Source organism: Vicia villosa, linkage group LG5 (genome assembly GCF_029867415.1).
Source record: "Vicia villosa cultivar HV-30 ecotype Madison, WI linkage group LG5, Vvil1.0, whole genome shotgun sequence".
NCBI classification, from domain to species: domain Eukaryota; kingdom Viridiplantae; phylum Streptophyta; class Magnoliopsida; order Fabales; family Fabaceae; genus Vicia; species Vicia villosa.
Genome location: NC_081184.1, coordinates 14,430,346 through 14,453,197, shown reverse-complemented (window position 1 = coordinate 14,453,197; position 22,852 = coordinate 14,430,346). Strand labels below are relative to the sequence as shown.

Below are 22,852 nucleotides of genomic sequence, written 5' to 3'. Positions count from 1 at the left end.
TTACTCCTGCATTCTTGCACTTCCAGAATTTCCGTCCGCGATTCTTGGACGTCTTGGCTACCCACATCTTCATGGGACGACTGCATCCACATGTGGGGATCTTCAAATTCACGTTGGAGATGTAGGAATTGCAGCTACCGATACTTTTACTGGATTCCATTTCCACGGGTGAGAGTATGAACGAAGAGAGGATGAAGCAACTGGAATCACGAAGAAGAGATTGCGTAACCCTAAAATTTGGGAATAAACCCACCCACGTTGAAACCGAAGAAATTGAAGGAGCAACAATGGAAGAAAATCAGAATGAATACCATCGTGAACCCTAAATCCCAAATTATATGAGGAGACCTTGCCACCGTGTCACAACCAGCCACATAAGCAAGAAGATCCATTACACGTAGGCATGTCTGATGGAATCTCCCTCAATAAGGTTTCCCTCTGGAGAATCTTTATTTGTTAAGGGGCAAAGGCTAAATTTTTTTTTAATAAGGAGGAAAACCGAATCTCGCTAATTTGACAGGGGGGTGAACAGTATTTAACCCAACAAAATTTTATATTTTTTTAGAGATTAATTGATATTCTTTACACGGTCGTTGCATAACAATCATTCATAGGTAGTACTTTAGACATGATTAAAATAAAAGTCAAACAATTATATTAATCTAAGAATGATAATTAAAATTTAAATGTAAGTGCATATTATGGGTTAATTATATATTTATTTAATAAAAGGTAAACGAGATTCACATGGTAAAAAAAAAAACTTAAATTCAAAAGTCATATCCACCTTCTAAATCACCCTCACAACTTTTTTTAATAACAACCTGGAAGTCACGGTAAGCAAACCAAACACAGAATAACAAAACCCAATAACAAATCAAAAACGAACAAAAACATTTAGAAACATCAAACATTTTCGCTTTCACTTCACAACGCTCTCTTCAATTTCCACTTCAGGTTAGTTACTTCCTTTCTCTTCTCTCAATTTCTTCAACAATACCCAAAACGCACTAACCCTTGTCGTTTCACGTTTCACACTCCTCTAGTTCACACTATACTCACAAATTGAATTCAAGATCTGTTTTTTAGATTCCATAGATTGATTTTAACACTAAAAATTTATGCTTTTTGTTCAGATGTCAAAAGATAATGTGAATGTGATGAATTTGAATGTGAATGAGAATGATGGTGTTGTTGGTAATTGGTATAGTTCAATTGTTCATCAAGTTTCAGTTTATGGTGTTGCTGCTGGTTACTGTTTATCTGCATCTTTACTGTCAATTATCAACAAATGGGCTGTCATGAAATTCCCTTATCCGGGCGCCCTTACCGCGTTACAGTACTTCACGAGTGCGGCCGGAGTTTTTCTCTGTGGATGGCTTAAGCTTGTCGAACACGACAAGCTTGATTTGATTACAATGTGGCGGTTTTTACCCGCTGCTGTGATTTTCTATCTGTCCCTTTTTACAAATAGTGAGTTGCTGTTGCATGCCAATGTGGATACTTTCATTGTGTTCCGATCGGCTGTTCCGATTTTTGTTGCGGTTGGGGAGTCGGTGTTTTTGCATCGGCCGTGGCCGTCTTTGAAGACGTGGGCTTCGTTGGGTACGATTTTCGCGGGGAGTGTGCTTTATGTTGCGACGGATTATCAGTTTACGTTCGCGGCTTATATGTGGGCGGTGGCGTATTTGGTTAGTATGACGATTGATTTTGTTTACATAAAGCATGTGGTTACGACGATTGAGTTGAACACTTGGGGTCTTGTGTTGTATAATAACATTGAGGCTCTTATGCTTTTTCCGTTAGAGTTGTTGATAATGGGTGAGTTGAAGAAGATAAAGCATGAGATCAGTGATGAGTCTGATTGGCACTCGTTTTCGGTGGTTTTGCCTGTGGGATTATCGTGCTTGTTCGGTCTTGCAATCTCTTTCTTTGGATTTTCGTGCCGTAGGGCTATTTCTGCAACTGGGTTTACTGTTCTTGGGATAGTGAACAAGTTGTTGACAGTTATGATTAATTTGGTGATATGGGATAAGCACTCGACGTGGGTCGGTACAGTGGGTCTTTTGATCTGTATGCTAGGCGGGGTTCTGTATCAGCAATCAACAAGTAAACCGAAAGAACCAAAACAGGTAACCGCACAAGAAAATGAGGAGGAACAACTGAAGTTGCTTGAAATGCAAGCCAATTCTGAAACCAATATTAGTGATACCGAAGTTAATAAATCAAGGGAGGGAAATTGAAATTATATTCATGTAGCGAAATATCCGTACTGCCTTTAAAGTGTATGTTGCACAGGTATCCGATTTAAATGATATTATCATTTTTTCACACATGTCAATCCAATATTCGTTTATCAATGATATCTCAATGAATGTCAAGCTCATCAGATTCAAGTATGTAGCGTTTTGTTTACTTTACATTGGCTGTTATAGTGTTATGTTTTAGGTAAGAAACAAAATGATAGATGAAACGATTCTAGTATTGTCCGGATTGCATTACTCTATATAGCATTTTATTTGATAAACAAAATGACTATCAATTTAGTTCTCTTACTTTTGAGCTTTTTAACTGCATCATTTTATTATTTCAATTTTCATTGTCTTATTTTCCTTGCGATTCTGTAGAATGAACATTGTATTGTTATCTATCCTATCCAATCACATGTTTTTCTGAGTCGGTTTTTCTACTGGGTATCTGAAATGGTTACATGTCAGTATTTATATGCCATCTCCTTAATGAGGTGCATTGATGTGATAGAGATCTGACAATTATTTTCTTCAAGGAAGAATTTTGATTCTTGTCGGTGTTTATGACACTCTTGACCAGTATTTAGGATAAGTTTCTGTTGATTGAATCTGAATATGCATAATTTAAAGCTCTATCATATTGGCGTTTGGGTAGGAGTGCCACTAATTGGGGTTATGATTTTAATGTCCAGAGTTATATCCTAATGTTATCAATGATAGAACCGTAGAAGGTAAAAAAAACTGCCATATAAACACGCCATTGCGGCCTATGGTGCCGCCATGGTGGGCAATCCATCATCCCTTCACAAATTTTCTATGACGGTTGCCAAAAAATTCACCAAACCATTCTGCCATGGCTGCCACCATTAACAGCACTGATTGTAGTTCCTTAGGAATCCATGTTTTTCTTTTGGTACTAATCAAGTTAGCTAAGAGAAGCTGAGTAATCTTGATTTCAGGTAAGTGACATTCTTGATGGCCTTCCAGTACATAGAGATCTATACTTTTCTTTTCTGCATCATTTCTTGCCAGAAGGGCCTTTTTACACTTAACAAAGTAATCTTGTTGCATTCCCATTTTAAGGTGATGCTCTAGGATTAGATTTTATAGAGGAAGTTAGGAAATGATAATGATTTGTCTTGCTAACTTCAACGTTTAGTTTAGTGACAAAAAGATAAACCTCAAATCCAGGGGATTTTCCTAGTGGATCGCATCTCTTTTCTTTCTATTCATTTTTTGATGTCATCTGCTTTTCCGATTTCAGTTTCATTTGGCTTAAGATCATGTTATTGCCAGGTTTGATTGCTGGAAATATATTAATGCTTATCTGAAATATTTATATAGCTAACAAATGAAAATAGACAATCTTCATATTCGACATGTCCTAGAGTCAAACATGTGTCGTTGTCCGACAGCTAGGGATGTCAATGGGGCAGGGCAGGGGATGCATTCCCGCGGGATAGAGAATATGTTCGCCGTCTCCATTCTCGAAGTGTCTTCTGGGAGACTTTGTTGTCTATCCCCGTCCCCACAAGAGGAAATTTCCCATCTTTGAGGTTCCGAATGGGGCAATTCTCGCGGGGATCTGCTCTAACGGATGCGAGTTGACATCCCGACTGCTGTAAGATTCGCTACACTTAGCAGTAGCTTCTGGGACGTAGTTATATATAGTTAGTACTTGTTCTTCTTTCTTCTCTGAAATAGACCTATCTTTATACCTTTGCTTATGATTTATTTGGTTAATGTCTTTGTTTTAAAACACAACTATTGGGCACTTGAGACATGTTAAAGTACTGCTATGGGAGGTTGGATTCTATGAAATTCACATTTGAAAATACTTTATTGTTGGCATAAAGACATTATTGTGAAAGAATCTTGGTGCAGTGATTGGATCTTTTGTCATGTGACTAAAAGGTCACAAACAACCCTCTTCAAATGCTAAGGAGGACTGCTTAATGCTTATAGTAGACAAACAATGGGTCCTACTTTTTCATGGAACCGGCCATGTTGGTCCTTCAAAGCACCTGTTTATCTTTTTTCCTCTTTTTCTAAGAGTATGTTTGAAAGGGTGATTTAAGAGAATTTTGAAAATAATGGTTTTTAAGAATTAGGTCTATATCTTATATATGCTCCATATTTTCTTCACTATAAGTTGTTTTTTTTTTTACTATTTCACATATATATTAAAAAATATAAGAATTATTGTATGAAAAAGAGAGGGAGAAATTATGAAAGATTTTACGAGATTACTCTTCATCAATGCTATAAAGAAAATAAATTAAAAGAATATATAGAACAAAGGAAAATAAATATTTGAGAATATAATAAAAAAAATTATTAATTATTTATTGGTATTATAAAATGATTTTTTTAAAGCGGTATATAATAACAAATAAAAAAGTTAAACGAATATTTTGATATGTGATAACAATTCAATCACACTTAATTTATTTTAAAAATATTTCATAGTTTGTTTAATTTCTTAAAAACAAATTAATCTTTCCCACTCTTCTAAATTTATCTTCTCAAACACACCCAAGACATTTTTGTGATAAAACAATAATGAAGTTCAACTGTTCAAATGTTTGTTTTGGCTTCAAATTGAGTAGTTGATTATTTACTTATAGCCCTTGATGATAAGGTTTGACTTTTAACAGCTTATAAAATGGTAATTTCACAATGCTTTAGTGAGGCTAGGGATGTATTTACTGATGTTTTTAGTAAACAATCACGAATAATTAGTTTACTTAAAAGATTAATTAGAAAAATTTCAACGATAATTGTGCAAAGAAAAGGATGTAGAAGAAAGTGTGTGTTTTGGGTTTAAATATTTTTGAATAACACATAATTGAATACAAACAATAAACTTTGAATAAAGAGAATAGACGAGAAACAAAGTTAATGAAGTAAATGATATTTAATATAAATGCTTTGAATACAAAAGATTTGCCAAAAGTTTAAAGAGTGGACGCAGTCATATTTCTCACAAATTACTTTGCTCTGTAACTTGGATAATTTAGTTCTATAGAGAGTCAATGAGTTTTGGAACTCTGACTATAATGCATAAGCATGGATTATATACTACTACAACGATAACTGTCGACAACAGTTCAATCCTATGGGTTTGACATGTATCCCACTACTTGAGCCTTTATGATCTAAATTGTTTCCACGCATCTTCAAGGTTATAACTACTAAAACCGAATACCATGCCGATAACTGTATTGATAAGTGCTCTGAACTTCTCAACTTCTTACAAGAATATCTGATTCAATTCTATAGCACTTGTGGAAACATCTCTCCACTTAACTGATTTTTAGACTTAAAAAATATACTAAGTCTTAGACACCTGGTAACCTCGTCGAATCCAACCATTATGTCGAAATCTCTTTTCTAGATTTTGGACATGTTTTAGAGAGAGAGAGAGAGAGAGAGAGAGAGAGAGAGAGAGAGAGAGAGAGAGAGAGAGAGAGATAGAGAGAGATAGATCTTTTTCTCGTGAATCTGCTCTTGAGATTCTTCCAAACAATGCTCACCATGCTAGTCGAACTATTTTGATCTACATGGCCAATTAGTTGAAGCTTCTCAGTCGAGACTTATTGACACTTAGCATTTTTCAGCGTGGCTATCAGTATTCTTCGTTGACTTTTCTCCAGGTAGAATTTTTAGGCTAACAAATGCTCCAAAAAATGCCACGTTCGATCATGTTTAACAGATGGAAGATAGGTGGCATTTTTTGTAAATGTTCGACACTGTTTGAAGTAGCCTATACACGTCATAACAACTAGACGCCTTTATAGCCATCATGATCACTTTCTACCAAACTATCACGTCTCAAACATGCGTGCAGTAAATATTCATTATCTCTGATTTCTAAGGATATTAATAATCCACTAACTTAAATGGAATTAAGAGAATTCATTTAGTTTTATTTTTCCCAATGTTTAAAACGCCATTTGGTGATTTGGACATGCCACTTGTCCTAATTCTTTTGGAGGGAAATTCAAGAGTTTTCTTATTATAAATACCTCCTCGTTTTTATTTTCCTCCTCTCTCTTACCATTTTGTTTGAAATCCTTTTTGAAAAACTCTACAACTTATCTCAAAACACTTATTTTCCAAAACTTTCAAGACCCAATAACGACTTCTAGTCGTGTCATCAAGCTTACCCTACACATCCCTTATGCTGCTAATATCCCAGATCCTATTCTCATAGTCAATCACACCTATGTCCTAGAGCCTTCCATGAACGAAGAGAAGAGGAAGCTCTAGTATTCTCATGTACTCATTCCCTATTCCGTTTCAGGTACTACTTTCGCTTTTATAGGACTCTTTCTAGGCACATTAAGAAACACCATGTTTTCAAACATTTCTGTCCCACCTATCCTTTGTGTGAACCCTTAGTGTTCCTGCATGAATCCTTTGATTTTAGTTTTATGAAAAACCACGTGTTTCGGTCATCTCCCCTAACTGACAACAACTCTTCATATATCAACTGGCTGGATAGGGTTTAAAAGAAGAAACAACTATTGACTTGATACAACTCTCAACAGTTGGCCCTAGATACAACTCCCATATGCTTATTGCTGCCATTTGTTCATGGGAATCCTCCACCAATACATCCCACTTACCATGTGCCACTACATCATTTTGACTATACATCAACACAGGAAAACCGTTGCAAAATCATAAAAATCTGTTTCCTTTACCTATGAGAATGGTTTTCAGGCCGTACCAAACCAAACACTCTTCGACATGTTGGTCTTCGACCAACTGAAGGACTCTTTGAACCTTTTAGGCCTACTAAGACTAAGCCCAAATTCGTTTTTAATAATCTTGCATATACCACATACTTAGAAGAACATTACGCCTTGACTAAGATTGTAGGAGACCATGAACACACAGCTTTCCTCACTTACTGACTTTTTCGCTACGTTTTTTGCTCTAGATCCCTTAAAGTGGCCAAGAAATTTGTGCATGAAAAGAGGAACGTTTGCCTTAGCAAACTGATCTTGTGTGGCCTTTATGAATCTCTAGGTTCGCTTCTCGTGCCCTCAAAGAACGGAAGAATCCTGCAAGCCTCTTGGACTCTGTCCCAATTTGGCTACTCCTATTATGGCTTAATGCCACATTTAAACCCTTCCGAAAAACCAACATCTCACCTAATTTAGAGGAGGTATCGAAGGTCTAAGACTTACTCAACTCATACCAAATGATGACAAAGTTGCATCAAAGAAAATTAACACCTATAATTATATAAATTTGTATGAATATTCTTAAAATATCATTGTTTTATATAAATTGACACATATAATTATGGATATATCATCTACATTCTTTTTTACTGTATTTATATATATTGAAAAATTAAAATATATACTTAATGTGTTTATTTTTTGTATGAATATTCTTAAAATATCAATTTGTATATACATATTTCTAAAACCATATTTTTTGAAGTTTATTAATCCTCCTTGTTAGATCCAATGAATACATCCTAGCTTGACAATATCTTGAGTGATTTTTCAAGTAGTAATCGATGTTCACAATGACAAATGACTAGATTGTGACACATTTATCATCTTTATCTTCTTGTTAATCAAATACACTAGAATTGAATGTTTTAAATGATTATCTTATTTTAAACATATGTTAACTTAAAAATTAGGCTAAGTATTTAAACTCCACAAGAAAAATCTTCTTCTCTAATCTCCAAAATCCAAATAAGATCATCCAAATTATGGTTTGCACGAGCATGACCCCACACTATACATTAAGCCAAATGTCCTTGTAATTAACTACAGGCCTGCAATTTACTTGTCACTTTCTAATTGGAACTACAAGTTTTAGACAAAATGTCTCTTTTACCTTTTCTTTACAAAGTTTTTTTAATGTTTCATCAATTTTTCTATTTAATAGTTTCATTAATAGAATTTCACATGTTAATTAGTAGTGAATTACATGTGATTTGCTCTCACCTTGGCAATGCCAAGGGTGGCCCTATCCTTAGGTAACCCTTAATTGTCTATCATAAATTCATAATGTGCTGCTGCACCTTTCATTATATATGAAATTAACTAATGAGTTTTTATATTAAACTATATTTCTTGTCGGTTGTCACACTCGCTAAATAACCAACATATTTAATATAGAGTTAAAAGGTAGTGCACTTACAGTGTAAAATAATTTTACACTGTCATCCAATAAAAAATTATAAATATGCCATGTCATTAAGTTTTTTTTAAATACAAAAATGTTTTAATTGAATACATGGGTGGTGATTGGTTGACAGTGTAAAAATATTTTACACTGTCAGTGCATCACCCCTTTTCTCTTTAATATATGTGTGAATTTACATAATCATTTTATTTTTATTCATTTGTTGTTTTTATTAAAAATTTGTTTATAAATTTCTTAGTTATTTATTATAGTAAATAAATAAAATAAAATAAAATAAAAAATAATTAAAAAAATATATTTTGGATTGGTCACAACTTCGAAAAGAAGAATTTCTATTGTTAGTTTAAAGTCTCTTCACTACTACAATGTAGTATAATTTAATCTTCACACTCATATTATATTAAAGTTTAATCTAGTCATCTTTATAAAATTGGTTTATAAAGTGAAAAATATTATTTTATATAAATTCTTTAGAGATTTTATATCTAATTAATGTGAGATTTTAGGATCTTCCTGATATATGTCATCACATTTATCACTCTTTTTGAATTTGCTGCGTAAATATAAACGGTGGGCAGCCGTAGCTTAATTGATAGACTCTAATATCATATTAAAGTTTGATCTTATTCATCTTTACAAAATCAACTTGTAAAATAATATATATATATATATATATATATATATATATATATATATATATATATATATATATATATATATATATATATATATATAAGTAAACATTCACAATTGCCTCTCAATATGAGACATCTCATATAAAATTTGAGATATTTTCTGAATCATAACTTGCATTACTCTTTATTCTCTTAATGACTCGAATATCATGTTAACCTTGCAATTCACTCAATCTAATGTATCAAAGATCCATCTTACCATATCAAGACTTTACTTAATCATGTCACCGAATTTTAGGTTATTTGGCATAAAATTATTATAAAAAATATAACAATATTCAAAATAACAAATACTAATTTGTAAAAAAAAAAAAATAGAGTACCAAGTTTAGTTATGTGAAAAAGAAAAAAAAGAGTATCACTTTAACTATATTTAAATTTTGTTTAATAAATGTTTTTGCAAATTCAAGTTCAATTGACAAAATATTTGATATTATTAGATCGAACAACTTATTTATAAATTTAAAAGTGATTATTGCTACTTTAAGAATTCCAATTGATCCTTCTTCCTATTTTTCATTACTACAATTTAATAATTTTTTTCTTTTAAAATAAAATCAGGCAAAGTGTCTCATCCAAATCATTTTCAAATTTACCAACCCCTTACAACTTTATTACACAAACTTTCATTCACCCACACCAAATGTTCAGTTTCACTTTCCATTTCCAAGCTCTGAAAATGAGTTCAAACCCACAAATCACCATTGAACTAGATTGATCACATGCATTGCAAATCAACATTCAATCCACCATCTTCCTACAAAGCTTCTCTTTTTCTCAATTTCCTTACACAACACAAAAAAAAAGATTTTTTTTTTTAATTTTTATTTTTTATAAAAAAATTGAATTTTGATCAAATCCAAAACGACCCAGATGATGAAAAACCCAATCCCATGGCCAACAATCACGGTAGTGATATCTTGGTACACTTCAAACATCGGTGTTCTTCTTATGAACAAATACTTGTTAACAAACTACGGTTACAAGTACCCTGTTTTTCTCACCATGTGTCACATGATGTTGTGTTCTGTTTTCAGCTACGTTGGAATTTCGGTTTTGGATATTGTACCTTTGCAGAGTGTTCAATCGAAGAACCAGTTGTTCAAAATCTGTGGATTGAGTGTTGTGTTTTGTTTCTCTGTGGTTTGTGGGAATGTGTCGCTTAATTATATTCCAGTGTCGTTTAATCAAGCTATTGGAGCAACGACACCTTTTTTCACTGCCGTTTTTGCTTATGTTGTGAGTAGGAAAAGAGAAGCTTGGGTTACTTATTGTACCCTCTTGCCTGTTGTTGCTGGTGTTGTCATAGCTAGTGGGGTAAATAATTTTTCATCTTCAATGTTTTTCTTTTGTTGCATTTTTTCGATTTTGAAAATTCGGTATTCGACCGTGATGAAATCGGTTTGAAATTAGTTGTTGTCTTAACTCAATCTGACACAGACACGTATACACTTTTTTCAGAGGTGTTTGTGCTACGTATCTGACATTATATAAACATTTTTGGTGCAGAGTGAACCAAGTTTTCATTTATTTGGATTTATAATCTGCGTTGCATCAACTGCTGCAAGAGCATTTAAATCGGTGCTTCAATCCATTTTGTTGTCATCAGAAGGGTAATGATTTTTTTGGATTTAGGTTCTCGAGAATTTACAGCCAAGCAATTCAGACAGTCTGATTAAGATTTAACGACTCGTGTTACAAGTTATTTTCAATCAAATTTAAAAAAATTTAGAATATGAGTCGTTCAATTTTGATCAAATTGTCTGAATTGCTTATCTGCATCAAATGCATTAATTGAACAATGACATGAATGTCTGACACGTAAGTTTTACGTTGACGCCACTAATAATTTGAGAAAAAGAAATTAATTGAATGTAATCATATGTGTCTGGTGTCTATTATCAATCATGAAGTTCATACTTGTGTATTCATTCATTAAGCATCACATTATATGCAAAAGGATGGAGGAACACTATAACTATCATGTTACACACATATTAGATAGTAGCTTGTATGACAAGTTAACTAACTAACAACCTTGAAAGCTAAGTGTAACCAACTTTCTAGCTATCTCCTATATCTGCTCTAACTAACTCTTCATTGTTTGATAGTGTCATTTCATTATCTGTGTCAAACACCGAATGTATCTCCGTTCAGAAGTGTCGTGTTACATGCTATAAGTGCTAACTAGTCCAGCTATTATCTACTGCCATTGTTGACTAACTTAGAATAATGTTGATGTTTTGCAGAGAAAAGTTGAATTCAATGAACCTGCTACTTTACATGGCACCTATTGCAATGTTGGTGTTACTTCCTGCAACATTGTTGATGGAGGGAAACGTGATTCGGATCACAATAGAACTTGCTAGAGAGGATTTCAGAATTGTTTGGTATCTGCTTTTAAGTTCATCTCTTGCATATTTTGTGAACCTCACTAATTTTTTGGTGACCAAATATACAAGTGCACTCACCCTTCAGGTATGTCTCAATATCATATGATTTTCATTATGAATGAACTTGACTTATTTAGATTATGATTCTTTAATAAAGATTATGGTTTTTAAAATGTGCTTATATTTTGTCAATATTTTCAGGTTTTAGGAAATGCAAAGGGGGCAGTTGCTGTGGTGATCTCAATTTTGATATTTCAGAATCCTATTTCATTGATAGGAATGCTTGGCTATGTACTTACTATCATAGGAGTTATATTGTATAGTGAAACCAAGAAGAGATATACTTAGAAACTAGTAAAACTAACAAGATCACACAATCAAAAAGGATTATGTTATTTACCACATGCAAGAGGGTTGACAAGTTTCATATGAGTTTGCAGCATACAAAGAATTTCATTTGGAAAGTGATTGTTTTTGTTACACTTATGTTCCATTCTTTCCAAGCATTGTAGGAGTAGCTTTTCTTCAATCACTACAATTGCTTTTTCATAGATTTTTTTTAGAAGGAATTACAAGTCAACTATTATTTGTGAAAATGTATGTACTTTCAAGATAAAGAACATTTATTTATGCAAGAAGACGACTATGATAGAGGGCTTATAGTTAATGTCTTAATGACAAAATAAGGTTCAACTATATCAATATTTATTTGATGTATGAGACTAGAATAAATGCAATCAAAATAAATAATCTCAATTACAATTAATATATACATAGAAGAGTATTAGCAAATTCACAAGAGTGAGAAAATGATAAAAGATGAGTATATAAAATTTGTTTATTTAATTTGATCATACAAATCTATTATTTGGGAGGGATGAACTCCCCCTTTCACTATATTTTAAAATTTGTTACAAGAGATTTTACATAAAATTTAAATGACCGCGTGACCAAAAACCTTGTTTTTTCATTAACCATAGGCCCTCTATCATAGTCCTCTTTTTGCATAAATAAATGTTCGTTATTTTGTAAGTACCTAGATTTTTACAAATAATAGTAATTCATTCTGAAATTGTTATGAAAAAGAAATTGTAGTGGTTGAAGAAAGCTCCCACAAATGAGATACAAGAAAATAATATTACTAGTTTCCAAGAACAAATCTTATTTTCTATTTAAGCGTTTCTAATCTCTCTAACTTCAATATATGAATCATATAAATTCAAAATATTTAGAAGTATATACTAATCTCCTTATATACCTCTAATTGTCTCTCAAATTTCAAGAACGACGAATTCTAGAAATTTCTACCCTTCTTTCTAAGTGTCTTTCATAAAGATTACCCCATCTTCCCTCTTTTTCATACTCTCTTACTAACAGAAGTGACAAAATCATATTTATAATGTCTTAAAATATGAATATGTAGATTTCCTCACTCATTCCACAAACTTACCTAAGCCTCCTCTGAGTTGATCGGGCAAATCAAATCGAATACAAAACAATTAAACATTAATCGTTGATCGACAATTTGGCGGTTGATTGGGTGTTGATAGTTAACCAATCATAACTGTTTTCCCCCTTAATCACTTGAAGTTTTTGAGGCATATTTTGACAAATTAATGGTGATGCAAATTTATCCATCAATCATTTTGTTCCTTTCTCCAAAGCTTGAATCATTATTCACTAAACTTGATCAAATCCAAATAGTGCTTGAACTTTGATTTATACACTTGCATCCACTTGAATTCAACTATCCACTCCTTCTTAGTTAGCCTAACAAATCCATAAGTATGACTCTTCTTCAGTGAATTCCTTTTACCATTCATCGCCTTCAATCATATTTGTCTCTCTTTGCTTTCAAATGTCTCCCTTAAGGTATCTGATTATGAGTCTTGTAAGAGTTCAACTACATTAGAAACATAACAACCAATGTCAATACAATTGTATCCATGAGATGGTACAATTATCCTCTTTACCATATTACGAGTCAAATGATGATCAAGAACCAACATAAATTTTCCATCACTAGAATTAGAACCCGAAGTCTTAACTTCCTCCTCATCCCTAACCACCCTAGCAGGATCATCCACGTCAAATCGAGTCTTTCCACCATAATTGTTTATTCTTTCGTCTCTAGGCCTCTACCCTTACACCATAGCCTTATGATCAAGCTGGTATATCTTGATTTGCACACATGGAAAAACTTTGAAGCCCTTCACAGTAAACTAATTTATTGTTTTTCCACTAATAACTTTCATAGATGTCTTGAAGTCTATTCCTATGAATTGAGATCTTCTGGTCTGGTTAGCCGATTTATTTCCAACCTTACGCTAAAAAATCTTTGGAAACTCAACTACTAATAATATGTAAGTAACAATTGTGTGCCTCTTTATAATTTCTTTCACTAACATGCTTTGATCTCAAATCTTATAGCTTTTTCTTATCATGAATTCCTTCATTAATTAATTATGTATGACCAATAAATATAATAGCGGAACCTTTTAAAATATATAATCCACATATTTTTAAACCTTTAGACATGATAATTCATCATACAAAATTTTCGACACCCAATGTTTAACTCTAGTGCAATATAATTGATAATTAAACATCTTATGAACAATAAATTCCACATAAGGTCAAGAACATGCCTTACATTGTGTAACAGGAACTCATGATCATCGAATGACTCCACATTCTTTAAGCTTCAAAGTCTTCTTTTCCTAGGCACATATAATAAAAGAATTTCGAGTCTATGACCCAACTCTTTTCAGTCTCCAAACTCGACCACTAACATACACCTATTCTAATAATCGTCCTATATGAAACAACCGCAATCTGAACATAATCATCCTTGTCCCCTGTATCAGGATAATTTTGAAAATGATTTGCTCTCACAAAGTTATGATGCTTGTCTTATTAGTTATCGTTTACTTCATCATTTACTTCATCATTTTAGTAATTTAATCTCATCTTAGTTAAATCATTGTGCATCTCTTAGAATTGAGCGTTTTTCATCAAAACGTATTTTTGCATGCATAAATCAAACCTTTATCTAAAGTCGGTGCATAATGGTTCAAGTCAATAAGTCGATAACTTAAATCAAGAAATTCATGAATGTATAGTTCAAATTAGGAGTTAAGATTCTCTCCATTTCTCAAAAGGAATGGAGAACACAGTTACTAAAATATTGATGTATAAATGTAAATATTTTTGAAATGTGTGACATCTAATTTACATAATTTGACTTGCATTTAATGAAAATATGGGTAATGGTACTCTCCATTTCTTTTGAGAAATGGAGAGGATCTCAACCCTCAAATTATACTAATTCTCAAAATTATAAACACTTCATCTTTCTCAAAATTTAATTCTTGAATTGTGATTTAAATTATCCTTATGTATAACTAGAATCATGATATGAACGAGTAAATCAAAATTTGATTTTTAAAATGTGATTTAAATCACAAAATTTTCTAATTCGAAGCAGATAAGAACTTGATTTGAATAACATGAATGATTGATATGAATCATAGTTGAACTCCTCAATTTGGAGTTTCTCATTTTAATCATGTATTTCTTTGATTGGAACAAAAGTACTTAAAAAAAGTTGCATTTGGACGGTTCCAAGTGGCCGCATAACATAATTTCCAAAACAATAATTACCCGATTAAAAAAAACCCAATTTCCGAACACATTACTCTTTCTAAGCGCTTATTTCAAAAACAAATCTAAAAAAGGAAAGTGATCAAAGTTAAAACAAAAGGAACAACCCAAATCATCAATCCCCAAACGCAACGCAACCTTTTTGTTCTTCTCATTTCTCTGGATCATTGCCATGGTTGCTGATTCCAAGTCCAAATCTGACATCTCATTCGCTGGAACATTTGCCAGCAGTGCTTTCTCCGCATGTTTCGCTGAGGTAATTATTCTTTATTCCCATTTTTCTATCTTTTCTCACTGATATCAATAAATGCTTTCTATAATGATCCTGTGTAGAATTCTAAGATCCGTTGTTTTTTACATTGCTTTAATGCGGTTCTTGTTGTAATGGATCTGAATTGTACTTTGACTCAATGGAACTAAACTACTATTTATACGATTAAACACACACCGGAAACACGACATTGACTCTGACACGATGATATTGATAATAAATTTAAAAAATAAATAAATGAAATGTAATCACAAGTGGATGTGTTAGAGTTTTGGTCACTGACTCCGCTTTTTCAGAGGTGTTGGTGTTACCGAGGTTATATATAAGCTTCTTTGGTATTGAGTCAGCAGAAAAATGGAGGATCAAGTGAATATTTTTGTGGAATTTAGTTGAATGTTTGGGGGAGAATGAATGGATATTGATTCAAAGGGCTTTATGTGTGTTATTGTTTAGAGTAATGCTATTTGGTGTGTTTATTATAGGAAACACGGGAAATAAGTATGTGTAAATAAAATAATAACCTGGCATTTAGCTAAAACTATGAAGCACAGACAACTTTAGGAGGAGCTATGTCGCGGTGTTTGACCTGCGTTGGTGTCCGACACTTGTATGACACCCGTATGACACGTGTTGAAAAAGTCAAACACGTGTGGAAAAGTCAAAACAAGTGTTTCTGAGAAAAATGATTTTTTTTCTTTGATTTGTCCCTCTTATAATCGGTGTCCGAACTCGTATAACACTCATACAACACGTGTTGGACAATCTAGACAAGTTTTCATAAAAAATGTTTTATTTTTCTTTGCTTCAACGCACCTTATAAATTTCTCGAACAAATCTCACATACATCTAAAAGAGTTAAACATCTATTGAAGCAATGTTATCAATGAAGAATGAAATACATTAATTTTGATTAGAATATTTTTAACTCTTTAAATAATAAATAGATAAATGAAACTCAAATACTATCATATATGCAGCGGTGTCGGTATCCTATATTTTTTTACATTATCAATGTCAAAGTGTCCCGTGTCCTTGTCCTTGTCAAAGTCAGTGCTTCTTAGGCTAAAACCATGCTAGTTGTGACCATTGTGGCTGGAAATTGATGGATAGGATTAGTTCCTATTATTTCGTGAATATATATATATATATATATATATATATATATATATATATATATATATATATATATATATATATATATATATATATATATATATATATATATATATATATATATATATATATATTCATAAACACTAGTATTTTCCTTGTTTTTATGTGAAAAAGGTTTGTTCAGTTCATTAATTTTGATTTCAAACCAAACACATTACTCCATTTATCAGTCACTGAGTTTTGACTTTTGACTGCTCGGTTATGATGAAAGGCATGTGGTTTACAATCCGGGCTGTTCATATTTTTGAGTGTTAAAATTGACCAAGAGTTTTCTTTTCCTTCCTCGTCCTTGGTTATCTGTATATGTTGAAATTAAATTGCTCGGATAAAAAAATGCTTGATTTGGAAACTGTAATGATCTGAGTTGATGGAAAACTCTTGGATTTTTTTGGTGAATAGAATGGAAGGGAGTGAGTTGGAAGTGATGGAAAATGGAAAGGAAGGGGAGTGAAGCTATACTTGACAAAATCGATTACTTTTTCAAATTATCTCCTATGGAAACATCTTCTATGTTGTGGAAGGTTTATTTAGAAAGTGTTCCATAAATATGTGGATTTTGTTCGTATTTTGCTATCAGTGGAGATTGATTCCACGATAGATTCCGCTTACATATATTTACTAGTACTACTAATTACTTGTGGTGTTTCTCATGCCTGGTTCATTTGTTAGTTCTTCTCATACTGCTTTAAACAAATACGTAATTGTACCTATGTTTTGAAAGTCTTGCTCAGAAGTTCTTATAATTGAAATAGGTATGTACCATACCTTTGGATACTGCCAAAGTTAGGCTTCAGCTTCAAAAACAAGCTTTAGCTGGTGATGTATCCTTACCTAAATACAAGGGTTTGCTGGGAACGGTTGGAACAATTGCCCGGGAAGAAGGTCTTTCAGCACTCTGGAAAGGCATTGTGCCAGGACTACATCGTCAGTGTTTGTATGGAGGATTAAGAATTGGGTTATATGAGCCTGTAAGATTTGAATCTGGTTGCAGAAACTTATTCACTTGTTTTAGGTCATCTGTATTGTTTGATTATTTATCTGATGCTGTGAATAGCACGGGGTTTTAACAGGTTAAGACTTTCTATACGGGAAGTGACCATGTTGGTGATGTTCCGCTATCAAAGAAAATTCTAGCTGCATTTACGACTGGTAAATCTCAATGACGATGTTAGCATTTCATGTTCTCTCTATCACATTTTTCACTACAGGAGTCTTCTATCTTCTCGTTAACAATGCTAAATGAACATGGCGAATCAAATGAAAACTGAAAAAAATGTTTATAGAAAGTAAACAGACCCTTACATTCTTTCAATAGGAATTTGTGTTGTCTCAACCTGGATACTCATTGCATACAACTCTGCAATTTGTTTTGTCAGGTGCTGTGGCAATTACAGTTGCGAATCCAACTGATCTTGTCAAAGTCAGACTTCAAGCAGAAGGAAAATTACCTCCTGGAGTTCCCAGGCGCTACTCTGGATCTTTGAATGCTTATTCGTCAATCGTGAGACAGGTTTCTATACTTTTAACCTAACATGCTTTATGAAGGAGAAATATGCTTTTATTTGTATTAGTTTCTAACTTTTTATTGGTTTAAAAATCTGCATCTAATACTTAGGAAGGAGTTAGAGCTCTTTGGACAGGGCTGGGCCCCAACATAGCAAGAAATGGTATAATCAACGCCGCCGAACTAGCTAGCTATGATCAAGTGAAGCAGGTAATTTACTCGTAACATGCATTATGATTTGTGCAGGAAACCTTTCTTTTTATTGATTTCATTGTAAATATTTGAATAACTGTATTTTATTTGTGCAGACTATTTTGAAAATTCCAGGATTCACCGACAATGTTGTAACTCATCTCTTTGCTGGCCTTGGGGCAGGGTTTTTCGCCGTTTGTATCGGCTCCCCAGTTGATGTGGTAATTTTAAAGGGTTCGCTAAACATGCATTATAGATTTGGCTTTTATATTTCCTATTGCTTCAACATTTATCTGTTTTACAGATTGATATGAATGTGTTCCATTTTCTTCCATGATAAGATAAGAATCCTAGAATGATTACACAATGGTAGAATCAGTTAGCTTTGATAGCTTACTAAAAATTAAAATTTGTGTTTGACAAAAGCTGATCTTGTTATGGTTCATTAGAGTCGACATGTTTAGATTTATTTTTGTTTGATTTTTTTATATTGGTTGCAAGAGATGAAGTGTGCTTCCTGCTTGTGAATTCTTACAATTCCACTAATTTCTTGTTCTATCCTCCTTTTGGTGAATATGCAGGTCAAGTCAAGAATGATGGGAGATTCTAGTTACAAAAGCACCCTTGATTGTTTTGTCAAAACCTTAAAGAATGATGTATGTTTCCTTTCATTATAATTTTGCTGTTAAAAACATTTACCGCCATTTTCGCTTTAGGCACAACTATTAACTCTGAATCCTTTCCTGTTGAGATAGGTGCATAAAATTCTTTTGACTACTTTATCATATCTAATTGTGATCTATAACCGTAATAGAGGCCGCAATATAACAGTTTTAGAACTCTCTGCAATGGTACTGCAAATGCAATTACGGCCATACCGACCACCTTTTTCATGCATTTTATCGTAGTAGGTTGCAGTGTATCTACAAAACTTCAATTTAAAACCGTGCTGGTTATGATACACAAGCTTAGTTAGCTGAACTTATATGTCACCTTTTATTTTTCTTTTGGATTAGTTTTGTTGAATGAGAAGGTAGACATTTTGATACATTTTTCTGTCACTTACCTTTAAATTGAGTCAAACAAGGGGCTACAATGTGAAAGGGTTGTCTTTTATCAAAACTGATTGGTTGTGTGATCTGATGTTTCTCAGGGACTCATGGCATTTTATAAAGGGTTCATCCCAAATTTTGGACGACTAGGATCTTGGAACGTAATCATGTTTCTAACCTTAGAACAGGTAGAATATGAAAACTCTACTACCTTTCGTTGTTGTTTTTTTCCGTTTATGTGAAAATGGCATACTATAAGTATATAGTCTGAAAAATGCATTTGGGGTCTGTTTGCTTTGAGAAAATGAAACGGGAAATTCTAGCTATGATTCCGAAAGAATCCAGTTCTCATCAGCAGAGACTCTAATAGTTTAAAATAAAGTCGTCTGCAAAGAGAAAATATGTAGAGAGAAAATTAGTGTTTTAGAGAAAAGATAATAGGATATTGATAACAGTCAGATAAAATCACGTAGAAGGAACCATTGTCTTGGATGCATAACATTAACATGTTTGAAATTTAGTTCATGCCGCTTCGAGGAACTCAACTCAAAATTCCCAAACAAAATGAACCTCTCTCTTACAGACTCTTTTAAAGATGATTCACTTACACATTAATAGTCCCATTTTCTTTGTCCATGTTGGCATCAATAAGAAAAAAAACACTTGAGTTTGCAACCTGAAGGTAGCTTGGTATAGAAATATGTTAGTCGCCCATTAGTTAGGGGGAATTAATATTTGTAACAACTTTTAGTAATTCCAAAATAGAAGTTAGTTAGAAAAGGAAGTTAGTTATTGTACTCGCAAAAAATACATCATTGCTACTTCACTGGAGTCGAACCAGTGAAGCTCAGTCGTATAAGATTTATCTCTCTTTTTCGTCGCTGCCATTCTCCTTATATATAGTCGCTCTGATCCAATCAGTAGTTAAAGCCCAATAAATGTCATTAAGGCGATTGTCCCGGTTTGGGGTGACCTCTTAATGATAATTGAAACCATGCCTTAATGTGAGATCTTTGACCATAATGTTGCCAGTTAGCCATAAATACCATATCCAAATACCTCGGGTCGTCAAATTCGATTACCACCGCCTTGTCAACGTTGGGCTAGAAAGATCGGCCTGACCCATTAACCTGACCCAGTCCGGCTTCCCTCTACCAGGCAAGCTAAGATTCGGGGTAGGCTGTAACTTAAACGTCACTGACCCGGCTCTAAATAGATCAGACATGGACACAGTCTCTCCAGCTTGAGGCCACCAAGGGAGAAGTACTTTAACTGAGAGACCAGATTATCCACCAACCCCTCAAGCATGAGGCCTGTAAGAGCGAAATGCTTTAAGTGAGAAGATAGAAATTAGAAACAGAAATAGAAATTAGCCTATTAAAATGCAAATTATATAATATTATAGTAACTATCACAGTATGTACATACTGTAACAGAAAAAGTATTCCACAAACTTTAGCTATTCATTTGTGTTTCTTTTCTCACTTATTTCTTTCTTCTTATGCAGACTAAGAAGTTCGTCAAAAGTTTAGAGTCATCATGAGCTCAATCAATTACATGGACCAAATGCAGTTGAAATTGTGGAAAATAAAGGTCCTTATATCTTCATTTACTAACTAGGATTTAGTCAAACATTTCAAAAAAAAAAGTACAAGTTAAACAAATGAAAATATTTTATAGATACCAGCTTCTTATTATTGCAATCTGTTTTGTAGGATTGCATGTTGTTTCTATGTAATAATTCTCTTCAAATTCTACTATCAACATGTTTGGATGAGATGACCATTCAAGCCTCAAAACCAATGCATTTGTTATAAATAAATTTAAACATAGCTTATCCCTTGATCAGGTTTAATTTAGATAGTGCTTTCATGGCCACTATTTTCTTCAAGCACTCATATACTTGACTCTTCATGGTTAAATTGTTTTGGTTTCAACCTAAATATTTCTCCACCTAAAATAGTGTGAGAATTATTTAAACTGAAGTGTTGCAACATTTACATCCAAATTTGCTTACAAAACTTGAAAAACTAATATCAGAACAAGATTTGTTCACTATAGCGTAAAACGAATGGAGCGGAAGATGTAATCTTCCAGCATTTATACTAATGACATGTGTATTTTTTTCTTACATGCTCCTTCGTATTATGGGATTATCGTAGATACACTATGATGTTAAAGTAACAAAAAATGTAAACATTTAGAAAGTAAAATGAGTTGAATGATCATACATGTGAGTAGACCCTCTATTTATTGCCTGTATGAACTCATAAACACTTTGATCAATTGTTATCTTCGTTGAAGTAAACATTGAGAGCATATCATTCAGGATAAATGTTACACTTCATTATAGTGTCGTGTTAGTTAAAAATATATTTGTTGAAAAAATTTCACATCATTTAGTTTCGTAAAAAAAAAGTCATAGACTATATAATAGATTCAAGTTCATCGTTACGAGATACACAAATCAATAACACTTTATGTTTGTATTGGACTTTTTCGTTCTCTTATTCTCTTGTGTTAGAATGTTATGAGATGTAGTTAAATATTAGTTTTGGAGAGTGTGAATGTAATAGGAGCCTAAGGGTAGTTAAAAATAAATTATGTGTTGTAACAATTTTCACAGAATGTTATTCTCTAGCTGTTATTTGACAACGAGCGTAGTTTTTTATCTGGTTTTAGAGTTTCCACGTTATGTCTTGTGTTGTGTATGCGTTCTTTTATTTTCCCATTGCTTATTTTTCAACCGATTGGTATCACACTAAAGATCTGAAGCACCTATAACGAATCTCTATCTCCATTTAGCTTAACGATCTAGATTTACTAGTCGGAGGTCCTTAACTCCTTACCTTGATTTGCACTTAAGTTTACCGACAAAATCCCACTTGACTGAAGAAATCTTAATATCTCGCTTCACTCTTCCCAAAGGAACATTTGAATCTTAATAAGCTTCTTTAAAATTCTTTAAAATGTTCACATGTATCTTCATAAAAGATAGAAAGAATACAGGGTTAACATTAAGCACATAATTAAAAAGAACCACTCGACCATGCAAACTAAGATGTCTATGCATCTAGAAATGAAGAGTATTTTGGTCAATAAACTTACTAAAAAAGTTCTAAGTAGTTTTAAGCTAATGATTAGCCCCACCAGCATAAATAGATACTTAAATGAGAGGGTTTCAAACCAACCACAGAGGAAATCACACGCAGAGGTCAAAAAGACAAGGTCCACAATAACTCTTACAAGACTACTCTTGAAGAAATTTATGTGGAGATTTGAATCCAACTCAAATCCCTTTATGATAGCATTAATACTTCAGAAGTTTTCAACAGTAAGAACTACCAAAAATAGGGTGTAATCCATATACTTAATCGAAGGTAAAAGACCGCCAAATCAATTCTTCCCAACTTAAATAGTAAAAATCAAACCTAAAAAATAAACCACTAAACCCCTTAGCCATAAAGAAAAAAAGGAAAA

At 33.0% G+C, this 22,852-nt stretch overlaps 3 protein-coding genes across 5 annotated transcripts; all 3 read left to right on the top strand.

Moving 5' to 3' along the window:
* The first annotated feature begins 823 nt into the window (after window positions 1–823).
* LOC131601368 (GDP-mannose transporter GONST3-like) lies at window positions 824–2,331 on the top strand. Its single transcript, XM_058873165.1, has 2 exons — window positions 824–957; window positions 1,137–2,331. Exon 2 carries the CDS (start codon window positions 1,137–1,139, stop codon window positions 2,241–2,243), a length of 1,107 nt encoding a protein of 368 aa, XP_058729148.1. The 5' UTR covers window positions 824–957; the 3' UTR covers window positions 2,244–2,331.
* Window positions 2,332–9,744: 7,413 nt separating this feature from the next.
* LOC131601369 (probable sugar phosphate/phosphate translocator At3g11320) lies at window positions 9,745–12,179 on the top strand. Of its 2 annotated transcripts, XM_058873167.1 has the most exons (5): window positions 9,745–10,047; window positions 10,162–10,441; window positions 10,634–10,737; window positions 11,374–11,602; window positions 11,719–12,179. In XM_058873167.1, the coding sequence occupies exons 1-5, from the start codon at window positions 9,998–10,000 to the stop codon at window positions 11,863–11,865; spliced, it is 810 nt and encodes a 269-aa protein (XP_058729150.1). In that variant the 5' UTR covers window positions 9,745–9,997; the 3' UTR covers window positions 11,866–12,179. The 2 variants fall into 2 exon arrangements, with proteins under 2 accessions (XP_058729150.1, XP_058729149.1); XM_058873166.1 differs by having other exon boundaries at window positions 9,745–10,441.
* A 3,018-nt stretch (window positions 12,180–15,197) lies between these two features.
* Window positions 15,198–21,250, top strand: LOC131601367 (mitochondrial uncoupling protein 1-like). Of its 2 annotated transcripts, XR_009283651.1 has the most exons (10): window positions 15,198–15,436; window positions 17,377–17,592; window positions 17,695–17,773; window positions 18,001–18,134; window positions 18,240–18,338; window positions 18,437–18,541; window positions 18,902–18,976; window positions 19,474–19,560; window positions 20,880–20,965; window positions 21,088–21,250. XR_009283651.1 is itself a non-coding variant. In XM_058873164.1 (9 exons), the coding sequence occupies exons 1-9, from the start codon at window positions 15,353–15,355 to the stop codon at window positions 20,913–20,915; spliced, it is 915 nt and encodes a 304-aa protein (XP_058729147.1). In that variant the 5' UTR covers window positions 15,199–15,352; the 3' UTR covers window positions 20,916–21,250. The 2 variants fall into 2 exon arrangements, 1 of the variants encoding a protein (XP_058729147.1); XM_058873164.1 differs by having other exon boundaries at window positions 15,199–15,436; window positions 20,880–21,250.
* Window positions 21,251–22,852: the final 1,602 nt, after the last annotated feature.

Coding starts and splice junctions, on each gene's coding strand:
- LOC131601368 (XM_058873165.1), top strand. CDS start 1,137: ATGTCAAAAGATAATGTGAATGTGATGAATTTGAATGTGAATGAGAAT.
- LOC131601369 (XM_058873166.1), top strand. CDS start 9,998: ATGATGAAAAACCCAATCCCATGGCCAACAATCACGGTAGTGATATCT. Junction 10,442..10,633: donor GTGTTGTCATAGCTAGTGGG/GTAAATAATTTT, acceptor TTTTTGGTGCAG/AGTGAACCAAGTTTTCATTT. Junction 10,738..11,373: donor ATTTTGTTGTCATCAGAAGG/GTAATGATTTTT, acceptor GATGTTTTGCAG/AGAAAAGTTGAATTCAATGA.
- LOC131601367 (XM_058873164.1), top strand. CDS start 15,353: ATGGTTGCTGATTCCAAGTCCAAATCTGACATCTCATTCGCTGGAACA. Junction 17,593..17,694: donor GAATTGGGTTATATGAGCCT/GTAAGATTTGAA, acceptor GGGTTTTAACAG/GTTAAGACTTTCTATACGGG. Junction 18,339..18,436: donor GCTATGATCAAGTGAAGCAG/GTAATTTACTCG, acceptor TTATTTGTGCAG/ACTATTTTGAAAATTCCAGG.